The sequence below is a fragment of the Papaver somniferum genome, chromosome 7, assembly GCF_003573695.1.
Source record: "Papaver somniferum cultivar HN1 chromosome 7, ASM357369v1, whole genome shotgun sequence".
Lineage (NCBI taxonomy): Eukaryota > Viridiplantae > Streptophyta > Magnoliopsida > Ranunculales > Papaveraceae > Papaver > Papaver somniferum.
The window spans coordinates 160,406,535-160,420,156 of record NC_039364.1 but is presented as its reverse complement, the minus strand read 5'-3'; the positions used below and the strand labels follow the sequence as shown (position 1 = coordinate 160,420,156).

The following is a 13,622-nucleotide window of genomic DNA, read 5'->3' as shown; positions in this document are numbered from 1 at the left end:
GGGCTTGCATATGAAGATTAAAGAGAAAGTGGTTGATTCTTCAAGTTGTGTGGTGTAGTGTTTGTGGGTGTTGGTCCTTTTTATGTTACTTTTGTAATCCCTGTCCTTTTTATGTTACTTTTTGTATTCCCTGTCCCTTTTGAACTTGGAGTTTCAAGCTGTGTGGTGTACTAGTTGTAGACACTTGAAGAATTTTGATCTGACTTTTGAGTTTTTCTTTTTGCAGACATTTTGGGAAAGGATGAGGATTAAGGGGATTGTTGGCTTGAGAATTGGATGGATGGACTGGACTCTGGAGTCTTTTACTTGTCTTCGACTCTTAGTGCTACTTTCTTATGTTAAACTTTAAGACTATTGTGTGTGTGTTTGATCTTTAGAGTTTAGACTCCTTGCTTTTGGACTTCATTATGTGTGTGACGTCTGTGTGTTTGATCTTTAGAGTTTAGACTCTTATGGAATGGATCTGTTTAATCTATTAAGTATGGTAAGCTGTTATTTCTTAAGTATGGAATGGAAGTACACTGTACAGGTGCAGGCACAGGTACAAAATCTGTCAGAATTTTTGACAGATTAATTTATGGTTAAAACCGAACCGAACCGAATACTATTGAGTTCGGTTACGGTTTTAAATTTGTTAACCGCACTATAAACGGTTAGTTGAACGGTTTTACAACTAACCGCACCGAACCGCACCGTGTGCAGGCCTAATCCTAGCACGACCATGAGTCATGAACCGGGTCAGAAGAGACTGAGAGGGTATATACTTATTACGAAAGTGCCACGATTAAATTTATTTTCTTCGACTACCCCTTAAAAGAATTCTTCCTTTTATCTTCGAGATCGAAACACAACACAGAGAGGAGAAAAAAACTAGGGTTAGGGTTTTCATTCTTAATCACAAGATCTCTCTCTGTTTTCTCCGATTCAGAAATGGCGATGAGAAATTTCTACAACGGAATCAAAGGATTGAAAGTGAAAGAATTACCAGCACATTTGAAACCAATCTTTACAGTTGATCATGTTAAGAAAACAGTTAGCAAGGGGATGGATAATTATCATCAGAAATATATCTTAACTGGTTCCATCGATCCACTTCTTCATGTTTGTTTTGGTGGTATGGTGTTCTCCTACCTTGTTGCTCTCCCTGAAGAACGCCGTCATCTTGCTCATGCCAAAGAACATGCTGCTGCTCACTGATTTCCCTAGTTTCTTGGTCTTTTTCTCTTCGATTCAGGTAAGAAACATTTCTATCTAATTTATGTAAATATCCCCAAATTTTGTTCATCGATTTAGGTATTTCTGTAGTTTTGATTTTGCCTTTTTTTTATTATTTTAGCCTTAGGTTTTGATTTGTGTTAGATTCAGTGAAATCTGATGTGTATTAGGTTTGTTCATGATTTTTTTTTTTTTGGGGATTTTTAATGAATCTGAGGATTGGTTTGCATTTGTTATGTGTTGATACGGATTGAGTTATTGTCGGAGTTAGCAATGAATGGGGGATCTGATTTTTCTGGCATTGTTACATGATGTGTATATCTGTGTTGCCAATTTCATTAGTAGAAATAGATAGAAATATGTACAGTCGAAGATGTGATTTGAACTGATTGAGGCATAAATAGATACAACAGAGCAAGATGTTTCTTCATCTAAATAGATAAAAGAGGCAGAGACCTTCGTAATGATGGTTAAACTAAACATTATTCTACAAATTTCTTAGATTGTATGCATTTATACTCAGTAAGTATATGAAGAATTGTTGGTTTTTACCACCATTAAATTACTCTCAATTAAAAGCATGAGCTTTCATAGCTGACCATAAACAACAAAAATATCGAATCATTTTGTTTATTCATGTTTGAGTGTCCCCTCAATTAGAAAAGATTGTGGACATGGTAAACAAAGAAATTTTGATGGTAGGAGCTAGTGCTTGTGAGTTAGGTGAACCAGTTCTTTAATGCTGCAAATATTTTAGGGTTCGTCTACTTGAAAGAGTGAATTGCTTATAAGTTGCATTGGAAGAATGTACTTTCACAGATTTGATAGAGTGGAGTGGACTAAGGGGACAGGGGTTTGTTTGAAATGTAATTACAAATGATCAGCTAATTTTTTCCTTTCATGGCCGCAGCCACAGCCACAGTTTTCTTATTGACTGGATGATTAACTGCATGGTTTGGACCTGTTTAGTTACAAACGGTGTTTGATAGTTTGTCGAGACAAGTAGGTTTTCTAATGATTTATGAATAGGGCGGTGGTGGGAAACTTGAATAGCGGGGTTTGGCTTTGTGGTGTAGGTAGAATTGTAGTTAAGTTCCGTACCTTGTATGGTATGTAAATCATGAGATCAACGTTGGAGGGAGGGTGCCTTGTTGGTGGTGTTGATGAAGAGGTTGTAGCATTGTGAGGTTAAGGAGTCTGTATTGCTAATTACTAGGAAGTAGAAGAAGCTGAGCTGTAAGTATCTGGAAAGCACTCCAATGTTTACAAACTTCTTTAGAGTTATTAGAAGCTTTCAGTAAGGTCCTTCTGCATCATGTCATATTACAAACCCACATGTGTAACACTGTAACTCTTACATTAACAGTGACCTGTGGTGTTTTGTCTGTGGACAATTTGTTCAGTGAATATCTAGGGTCACAACTTCCACTTTTTTATTGATAAGGATTTTGTTTACTGCCCATTGCCCACATTTAAGTTAAAGTTTAATGGAAAAACATATTCTTTTACATTGAAAATCGGTTTCTTTTGTTTTATTGCACTGGAAACTAGTTTTCTTGCGTTGGTGAAAAACAAATCGTAAGAAATGGTTTCCAATGCAATAAAACAAGATAAAGTTGTTTTTAATGCATAAGAAATGGTTTCAAATGCAATAAAACAAGATAAAGTTGTTTTTAATGCATAAAATTAGCTTTTTATCAAATTTTAACTTGTATACTTGTTATGTAAGTTAACAAGATCTGATGTTAAATGTGTTAATTGTTTGACATTGATGTGGAATTTGCCATGCTTTCTATAGACATCGTTGCCATCAAACTGAAGTGGAACTTTCTTACTTTTTTTCCTGGATATAGAAGGATATATTGCCTCAAATCTGTAGTTGATCTCTTCCGTACAAATCCCTTCTTTCATAAACTTGAAGATATGGACTGTGTCTGTCTTCACTAGCCTGAACACCCTTCTACCTATACTATTTAGCTACACTGCCTAGGGGATGTAAAGATCTTGCGTAGAAAACTTATCAACTGGCCTCTTGCTTTGGAAGGTAGCATCGTAGTAGGCATAAAGGCTGAGAGATACAGCTCCAAGGTGTAGCGATTTGATAGTAAGTTTACTCTGCAAGTAGCAACGTATTTTACAAGAGAACCCACTGGAATCTGCTAGATGTATGATAGGTATGATTTTGTGCGGCCAAAAACTAAGACCCGTTTACTTGGGTTTATAAGGCCTCTGTCATTGCAATGTAGTATACACATGCACACACACATCAGTCAATCACAGAAAGAGTAAAGGAAAAAATAAGCATGACAAATTAGTAAGCTCTCTTGTTAGTTATACCATTTTGGTGATAAATTACCTTCTTTATCATGTCTTATCTTGTTATCTCCTTTAACTGTTCAACGGGTTTCAGGTGGTTGATTTGTTTCGGAGTACAAAGAAGGCCTTTCGCTTGGGGATATTCTGCTAATTACTAGTTTTTTCTTCTTGGGCACCTGATGGCAAATAAGATGTGTACTTCAAAACTCTGTACGATTTCAAGGGCTGCAGATTTGGATGAGAAAAAAATAACATCCTGTTTTTTGTTTTTATTTGTGTAGCTAATACTACACCTCATTGCTTTTCTTAAATTGCTTTATACTGCCTGTTGAGTTCCTGTTTGCACCACTTGTTAGAAATTACTTCTGTTTGCTTTTACTTCATACTTTTCTCATCATGATCTTTTTAGTGTTATACAGTCACTTCTGTGTGTATATTTGATGAACACGGATAAGTATCGGCTTGGTGAGAAGTGGATTTCGGCTTGTGTCTTGCCACTTTCTAAAGACCATGTTCATAACCTTGAAATTGTACTTTAGTGGTACGGCCCAATTACCAGAGTTCACGTATTGGTCAGAGTTTGAAACTCCGTAGTCCTTACTCCTTAGCTGAGTTCGAAACGTACAATAACTTCTTAATTGATCAAAATATATTGTTCCTAAGCATGCAGTGAGTATTTTAGTTTTATATGCATAATCCTGTAATGTCTATATTAAGGATAGACATCAATTCGAACTTGGTTGTGTTTGGTGCATGGTCTTAACTGTTGTTCATGAAAGTCATTAGAGTATGCCTAGTGAGGGTCCTTTGCAACTTATACTGATAATTTTGTAAAGCTTACTAAATCTATTAGGGAAACAGAAAAAAAACAAAGAAGAATATAAAGCTCGAGGCTCAGCTAACTCATATCTGACAGATATTCCTTGAGAAGAACTTCTTTTCATGCTTTCTTCATTATAGCGTTCAGTGAAACAAAGCTGTTCACATGAATAATCGGTTGGTAAAGCCTTGAGCCATCTGATTGTTTACTATGTTGGATTTTTTCATAGCTCCAGTCTTTGGATTATGGAGAAGAAGATCGTTGTTGTTGTACAAAATTAGAACTCTTACCACTCTTTGTTACAGCAATCGGGTGACATTCAATTTTTAGCGATGGTTCTCCGTGTATTTTGTATGCAGTACTGTACTGTTTACTCCATCTGGAGCACCAATCTTCCTGTTGTATCAATTCTGAAGCACTATTCTTCTTTAACAACCATATATCCGTCACATCCTGGGTATATTTTCGATGAACAACAGACAAGCACCCTCCCAACGAGACGAGAAACGAGATGGCAGGCATCCTGAGAACAAGGTGGTGGTAATGGGATGAACCGATATTCCTGGACTTGTATTTCCAGTAAAGAGCACCGTCCACAAAGACGGCCGTCTGTTCAGGATCGACTACTTAGTCGATATTTCCCTTCTTTCTCCACCCACTATTACTTCCTTCACCACCTAGAGTGCAGACCTCTACTTCTCTAAATAAAGATCCGTACGAGTATCCTAACAACCTTATACTCGTTAGTTGACGGAAGATATCCATATCCAGATTGAACAGACAATGACACTCCGGGAGCAATATCGAAAAATAATCGGGGAAGTGGCGCTGTTTCTCTCGTAACAGGATTACAGACATAGAGAGGTTCACCCGTTATATAACCACCACAATTCGAATCAATGGTGGTAAATGCTAAACAAATCAAACCATTGTACCAACCAACTAGATTGCAGTAATCGAAATTGCCGTAGGAGAAATGCACGCGGTTTATAGTACTAGTCACAGCCTTCTGAATAGTAATAATTTTTCTGGAGGAGAAGTTACGTCTGTTGCAACATTCTGCCAAGTAGATTGATTTTGGCACAGGCGCTGAATTAAAGAACGCAAAACTAACCTTATTATAAAGCTCACCGTCGTGATCATGAAATAATAGCGATAATTGGCGAGCAATGTGCAGATTGATAAAGTGAGTCGCTTCGAAGAAATTTCTCCACATACTTGTTTATAAGGCAAAAGAGATGTAGCAGGTAAAACGAAAGAATGTTAATTATGATCTCTTCTGAGAGAAAAGCAAAAGCGATGTTTCGCCGGTAAAATAATTAATACTAGCAGTAACCCTTCAGGAAACCTAAATTTGCCATAATAAGTTAACCCTAAACGCAGATGTTTGAACGAATCCAAACTGCGCCTCCTCAGTCTGTGTAGAGAAAGCAAACCCTAACCCTTTAGGAAACCTAAATTTGCCAAGTTAACTCTAAACTCAGAAGTTTAAACGAATCCAAACTGCGCCTCCTCAGTCTGTTTAGAGAAAGCAAACCCTAACCCTTATTCAAATAAAATCAGCATCCTCAAATGGAGTACCCAAATACTTCAAATGAACGCATTGAGAATACTGACGATGATCATCCAAAGAACGCGTCTGTGAAATACAAGTATGATGAGAGTCGTTTGAATAAACTAGAGTTGCAATATGCAGCAGCTAAACAAGATTACGCAGAGAAGTACAAAGCATACATGGATGCCAAAGAGAGTAACATGAAGGAAACCGATGCGGACAACTACAACATTTTAGATGAGGAACAGAAGAAGGCCCTATGCAGGTGTGTTCAGGTTAAAAGTAAACTTCAAAAAGAACGAGAATTCGTGAATTTGGTTAGGTTCATAACTGACGATCACCCAAAGAACGCATCTGAAGAATACTTTCTCCGTATCCATATGCAAGCTCTACGTACCTATCTAAAATGAGTGAATTTGGTTATTGTCCATATAATCTCTGCGTATCCATAAAATGTTCGATAATTAAATTCTTTTGACTCTGGTTGACTTGGTCACACCCAAGATACTTTCTTATTGAAATTTCTCTTTTGGCACGCGAAATGCCCGAGCAACTTCTGTCCAAGTGCCAAAGGAGCGCGTGTCCTCCATAATTGAAATGACCCTGTAATCAGTAGTTGTCTTTGTCTTTACGCGGGCCTGTACGCGCGTAAAAGAATAACGCTAATGGATAATTACTTGGTCTTTGCCTCTTAGCTCAAAAAAAAATAAAAAGGTAGTTTATCTTTGCAAGGGTTGTAATGTGCTAAGATGTATATGGGTTAGGTGATGTTTGTAGCATAGAAATGTTCCATTCGAAGAGTTAATGATAAAGAAATGGATCATCAGTGATCAGAAGTTCAACTAGACCTTTTCTCCTTGCCTAATTATTTTTAACAGATACTATTAACCAACCAACCAAATATTCGATATGACAATCATGACCATCGGATCCACTATATTGGAACCCCCTGCAACTTCTACTAGCTGACTTCGACCAAATCAATAATATGAAAAAAAAACAAAAAAAAAAACCTAAAACTATCTCTATGACGATCCAATTCAACTTAGAAGGCTATATAATTATGGCCTGCAATGACAAAATCATTCATTTGTAACTACAATTGATGTCTAGTCGAAAACCCTCACACTTATTGTTGTCTCTCTGCTTTTTCCTGACGTTCATCGCTGGTCAAAACAATTGTCCAATAAGTTATCAATGCAGCTACGTTGAGAATGAACCGCAGATATCCTACCCGTTCAGAGTAATAGATCGCCAGGGTGAAGGATGTGGTTACCCAGGTTTTGATCTCACATGCAACACTTTCGATAAACCAGTTCTTAAACTACCACATTCGGGAGATTTTCTTGTTCGAAAAGTCGATTATGTCAACAAAGAGATACGACTCTACGACCAGGGTAATTGCCTCGCGCGACGCTTTCAACAACAAAACCTGGACATTCACTTGTCACCATTCAAGGCTTTTGGTTATCAGACTTTGAACTTCTATAATTGTCCACCATCAGCAACTAATAATCCACCCAATGAACTTGCTGGAAAGTTTTTAGGTGTTCCTTGCCTTAGTGATCAGCGAAACACCGTACTTTATACAATTTCTTCGGGCAGTCCTTCTGATGGCAAGATTAGCCAAGTTTTCATGAGTTTAGGCTGTCTGATAAATGCACCTATCACTATTCCTGTACCCTTGGCTGCTGTTACTAATGCTTACGCGTATGAATTGATCCATGGTGATCTTTATCTTACATGGGTCGACCCAGGTAACTATTACTTAATCGAATTATTTATGTTCTATAACAAATGGATGTTTAGTGATCAACTACTAGAGAAATTTTTTTATTTTTGCAGATCCAAATGGAGCAGTAAATGAACCGAAAAACCCACTAGGTGGTGACAAGCCAGGTAATTTGTTTCGTAGTCAAATTGTTTATGTAATGGATATTTGCTCCAATAGTTGTGAAAATTGTCTGTTATTTCAGATTCAGATGATGCAGCATATAATTTCATGAAATTACTCAAAGCGATAGGGCCGATTATTGGTGTCATCGGTGCCATCGGGACAATAATAACAATATACAAATGTAAGTTCCAGTTTCAACGCTGCAAAGCCAGTATATTTGTTGGGAAGATCTAAAACACATATCATTACATTTTAGAGTAACTGGTTACATCAAAATGGCTTCTGTTAATTAGTGTATCAATTTTGACAGGCTGCTGCAGTACCCCGACGCCAGTGGCAATTACTGTTGAATTTGTGTGAAGAAGGGAGTAGAGAATTAAAGTGTTATGGTTGCATTCCTTTCGAAAATGGATATTGTTATCGTTCTGCATTTCAGATTCGAATACGTTTTGAGAAGTTTTATCATGACTATATTGGTTGTCTGTTGCCCTGTTGGTTGTCTTTGTAATTACTGTTTATGTTTGTAACTTTGTAAGCTTGTTGTGCATCAGTGCTCCGGCCGGGTGCCTTCTATTTTAGCATCACACAGTTTTGTGTATGTCCCATCACGGCTTTATTTCCATGATAAATGCACTCAAGTTACGATGTATCCGATTAAGGATAGGTACCCTCTTGGACTCTCCTAGTCATATTCTTTCCCACATTTAAATTATCTAAAGCATCCAACCAACTCTCGGAGATTTTTAAAGTGGAATCTCGGAACATACTTGAGCAATGACCCAAAGTACGAAATATCGACTCTGACTTAGCTTGCTCATAACTTTTTTTAGCTTGCTCATAAAATGTTGGAAAATTAAATTCTTTTGACTCTGGTTGACTTGGTCAAATACATGATATGGGGATCCACTCTCCCAAACCATGTTCAAATCCTTGGAATTGTACTATAGTAGTAAAGCCATTACCAATTACCAGAGTTCACATTTGTTGGCCAGAGTTCGAAAATCGTTAGTTGGATTTCCATACACATCAATAACTTCTTTATTGATCAAAATATATTGTTCTTAAGCATGCAGTGAGTTTCTAAGTTTTATAAAAACTTAAAAAATCTATTAGCGAAACAGAAAAAGAACACAGAGAAAGAAAAATATAAAAGCTCGAGGCAAAATTAGAATTCTACTACTCTTTGTTACACCAATCGGGTGACATTCAATTTTTAGGGCCGATTCTCCGTGTATTTTTTTCTTTACTGACCATATGTCCGGCACATCCTCAGTATTTTTTGATGAACAACACACGAGCAATCTCCCAACGAGACGAGATGGCAACAAAAATCCACGCCATCCTGGAAGCAAGGTGGTGGTAATGTGATGAACCAAAATTCCTCATCAGCCAAATTGAAAGCTAAAAGCACCGTTGACAAAGACGGATGTCTGTGTAGGATGACTACATAGTGTCATAGCCAAATTGAACTCTACTACACTTTCATGAAAATGAAAGAAAAAGAACCACACTTCAATGAAAATAGAGCATTACTAGTGACTTCCACCTTATTGCTTTAACAAACTCAGATTGTTGGTTTTGACACAGCTAATTCATTTTTTAAATTTTATTATTTTGATGAACAAAATATCATTGTAACGATAGCTATATAAGGAGGAAAAGAGGGATAAGCAATAGCAAGATGTTCTTTCTGACATAAATAGAGGCAGTAGACGTTCGTATTGATGATGGTCAAGCTAAACATATACTACAAAATTCTTAGATCTTATGCAAGACTGATGGGTTTTTACCACCATAAAAGTACTCTCAATTGAAAGCATGGGCTTTTAATTTTGTTTAGTAGAAGTAATGATTTCCACCTCACTCAACAATGTACCTAGGCAATATAAATGTTAGTTAAATTTTGTTTAGTTTCACATGTATGATACGCAAGTTAAATATAGGAAGTTTGCTATGGAACACAATGTATCTAGATAATGCCTATGAAAACATAAATTTTGTTTAGTTTCACATGTGAAATTTGTATAGTTTCACATGCATTAGTCAAATATACGAGGCTTGTTATGTAACACAATTCACACAACATTCAACAATGATATGGAAAATCGACAAATAAAATCATATGATTAGAGATATTTGAATGAGTCGTACATAAAAACACATCACACCCACTGAAAAGTAAAAGGATTCTTCAAATTAATTGGTTAACAAAAATTTTTCGTCTTAAACTTTGATGTACGATATGACATGTATTATCTATATAATATTGCGAATTGTTCTTATATGGAGATAAGTTCCTTAAGACGGGACCGGAAAAAATTATGACTTATTCAAATATGGAGTTTATTCTTAAATATAACTGACCCAAATCGGGAGCAGAAATTTTTATTCTTATATGGAGTATTTTTATATAGAGGTTCTATTGTATAACTTAATCAAATTTTTCTTAAGGTTACTAATGTAGTACTTCAAATTTCTGCTTCAGGTGGTGAGTGGTTTCCAAAACGTGCGTTATATAAAAGCTTAAGTGAGCGTTTCCAAGTAAGAGTAATTAAAATCAAAAGATGGTTCAAAACCGAAAGATATAATAGAAGGAAAGCTTCAAAGAACGAGGAAGCTGCTTTGACTGCCCATCAGGTATATAATGTTAAACAAAAAAAAAATGAAATGATCAGTTTTCTCAAGTTAATTTGTTTGTCACCTGTATAACAGTAAGTGTTCAATTTGTTTGTACATGGACAGAATTTTGAGTTTGGGGATCCTAACCCAATGGGATTTACATCTAAAGGGCCTCCTTCAAGTTGTAATGCATCAAGATCAAAGGTGGCAAATAATTTTGAGTTTCGGAATCTCAACACACACATCCATACACACATAATGGAATAGACATCAATTGTACCGAATTTCGTTAATCAAAAACAAAATATATGCAATAAAATCAGGCTTTTCTTAAACAGAAAAATGATTAACTAACAAATTTGTTACCTCAGATTCCACATCCTCTTCTCCCCAGAAAAATATATCATTAAGCGCAAGTTCAAGTTAGAACTCTCCCCCATTGTGTTGTCATCCTCTCGCAAGAACAAAAGAACAACAACAAAAGCAACTTTTACCAGAGAAAGCTTGAATAGGTTTTAACTAATGCGTGCCAATAGCAAAAGTTGAAAACCAAAAGCACATATGTTTATGCTAAACACAACTCATGTAAACACAAATTGATTCAACACATTGTGACTTTTTACATATGAGTCTCAATTGGAACACCTTATGATCCTTTGATAAAGCCTACCAACATGGGCTAGAACTTAATCCCGCTAAATCAAAAAGCCACACAAACCATAAGGGTTCACACATATGAGATCGAATATTAAGGTTATGAAAATCGAGATCAGACATCCCATAAACTCATAGAAATAATATAAAGCATTCAAGTACATGCTATGTAATTGGAAAAAACTATCACATGAAAAAAGATAAGCTAATAATTTTATTCACAAATAATAGATAGTTTTTTTTCATAAATAGATCTTATACAATAACTGAAGTAATCAAAAACTGATGTCTATTGTCTTGGATCAATCTTTGAACAGATTTTTCAAAGATCATCTTCAATTTCCTCAAATTTTTCAGGATCTTCATCAACAGTATCTCGACCGGTTTCTCGGATTCTGCACACAGTACCTTGATTATGTTCACAGGATAAAGAATTAACCTTTCGATTAATATTCTGCGCATACTCCCTATTACCGGTTCCAAGTTTAATCAGCTTCCTTTGGTTACGGATAACCGTTTTTAGTAATGCTGCTTGTCTATGATGTGTTTCAATAGTACTGAGGACGACTTGTCGAAGATTGAGGATATCAATCTTAGCATCCAAACTGTTCTGGACAAGAAGATGAGTCATATCTTCCTTTTATTTTCCTTTATCTTCACAACCAGATTTCTTGAAGGAATTATCAAGATTAATAGTTTCATTAGATGCCATTCCACTCAGCGCTTTAGAATTTTAGCTTGAGATCTGCTTTGCAGATACATCCTTTAGTAAAAGTTCTCAAACAAGATGAGTACATATACTTGATAATTCTTTAACACATACCAAACATAGGTGCCGACCTTAAATAAAAAATTCTAACCATATTTGACAAGATGTTTGCATTTAATATGTTATTGAATCACAAAGATTCTTTGAAAAGAGTCGATCTTCTAGATTAGGTATCAAACGATACTTTAGACAAGTAAACTTATCATGTTTACACAAATTGTTGTAAGACAACTTGTTTACACATAAAGACAAATAAAGTATCTTTAGGTAGATTGTGTATACTCTCTATGTTGAATAAGAGATATTAACAGGATACACGATGCCCAAGTACTTGTGCTTCCTTACATCAAATGATCGAGCATTGTAAGGATACACTTTCCAACACAATTAAGCATTGGGGTGAGAAGTACCTTTCTCACCAAGTACCTTTTGAGGTACTTCTTCCTTCTTATTTCTAGGGACATGATCGTGTGCCCTTGTGTGGGATTCGGATTCATCATCTTTATCAGGAATATTGCGAGATGTTATATCCTTGATTACATCTTGTGCCCAGGATGGTATGTTCTTTGAATTCGAACCCGTGTGATCTTGATCTGCCATTAAACAGATTGCAGGTGTCTTTTGTTCAAGACATTCTATATGTCCCCTCAAGGTATCCATTCCTAATGAAAATATTTTTCTAAACACTTATCAAGGTATATCTTTCGACATGTCTCTGTAAGAAGTTCTTCTATAAGGATTTTATTCCTTATTTGTGAATGCTCCAACAATTGAGTAAGAACCACACTCTGAAGTTTTTATGATATACTTCGTTGTACGAGGCCAATTTTTGTTCCAAACTAGATTATTTTGAATACTGAGTGTTTCTCACTTTTTTTCACAGATTCTTACATTTAATTGAACAATAATTTCTAAGACATCATCTTAGTTGTCAATGGTTTTTCCTTTTTCGGCATAACTTTCAACATGTTTGAAGAATCTTTCTAACATTTTACGAAATGCAGAACTTGGGCAGACCAGTGAATCAAATCTCTTTTCTCTTTTAGAAACATAAGATTTTTCACCAGCGATTGTAGTCGGATCCAAAACATGTTCCTTTAGTTTTGAATTCATTATTTTTTTATCAGGATCCTAATTCTCAATCAAGTTATCAATCTTATACTTTCTTCTTGATTTTCGGAAAGACTTACGAGACCAATTGCCATTGACCTTTTCTGAGACCTTATTCTCAGCATCTTGATCTACGTTAACTGAGTTTTTCATAAGTTTAGCTTTGTGTTTCTTCTTTTGACTCATATCTTATAGGTTGGAACTTGGATCGCACCAAACACATATTGTTAGATCTTTTTGTGTTTGCCTTCTCTGATACCAATTGAAAAGACGAGGGTACCCAAATGCACCACAATATTTAAATTATCCACCTATAAGACCTCTTACCGAAAGTGATTGTCTATGGATAAAGTTGAGATAATACTACAAATCGGTATTCACACTTTGTGCGGTCGTCTATGGATACAAGATCGAGATAATACGACAATCAAAGTGTGATTACTTGATAATAGGTTCGAACTTAACCAAACACTATAGGATCACTATCAAGTAATACGGAGTCAACGTTTGTGTATTTTACGTTTAATTATAATAAACAATTATAATTGCGGAAATAGAAAAATAAAAGACACAGGAAGATTTTGTTAACGAGTAAACCGCAAATGCAGAAAAACCCCGGGACCTAGTCAAGAATTGAATACTCTCAGAATTAAGCTGTTATACAAAA

At 35.8% G+C, this 13,622-nt stretch overlaps 2 protein-coding genes across 2 annotated transcripts; both read left to right on the top strand.

The window, feature by feature from the left end:
- The first annotated feature begins 818 nt into the window (after positions 1 to 818).
- On the top strand, positions 819 to 3,945 carry LOC113298906. The gene is made up of 2 exons (XM_026547776.1): positions 819 to 1,234; positions 3,626 to 3,945. The coding sequence occupies exon 1, from the start codon at positions 931 to 933 to the stop codon at positions 1,195 to 1,197; it is 267 nt and encodes an 88-aa protein (XP_026403561.1). The 5' UTR covers positions 819 to 930; the 3' UTR covers positions 1,198 to 1,234; positions 3,626 to 3,945.
- A 1,978-nt stretch (positions 3,946 to 5,923) lies between these two features.
- LOC113295448 (putative RING-H2 finger protein ATL21A) lies at positions 5,924 to 8,401 on the top strand. Its single transcript, XM_026543788.1, has 5 exons — positions 5,924 to 6,171; positions 7,020 to 7,663; positions 7,752 to 7,805; positions 7,883 to 7,984; positions 8,114 to 8,401. Exons 1-5 carry the CDS (start codon positions 5,924 to 5,926, stop codon positions 8,161 to 8,163), a joined length of 1,098 nt encoding a protein of 365 aa, XP_026399573.1. The 3' UTR covers positions 8,164 to 8,401.
- The last annotated feature ends 5,221 nt before the right edge of the window (positions 8,402 to 13,622 follow it).

What these genes read in the sequence shown, in the direction of transcription:
- LOC113298906 (XM_026547776.1), top strand. Translation starts at nt 931, where the DNA reads ATGGCGATGAGAAATTTCTACAACGGAATCAAAGGATTGAAAGTGAAA.
- LOC113295448 (XM_026543788.1), top strand. Translation starts at nt 5,924, where the DNA reads ATGGAGTACCCAAATACTTCAAATGAACGCATTGAGAATACTGACGAT. An exon ending in CAGAAGAAGGCCCTATGCAG is followed by an intron (nt 6,172 to 7,019) that starts GTGTGTTCAGGT and finishes ATTGATGTCTAG; the next exon opens with TCGAAAACCCTCACACTTAT. An exon ending in AATAATAACAATATACAAAT is followed by an intron (nt 7,985 to 8,113) that starts GTAAGTTCCAGT and finishes CAATTTTGACAG; the next exon opens with GCTGCTGCAGTACCCCGACG.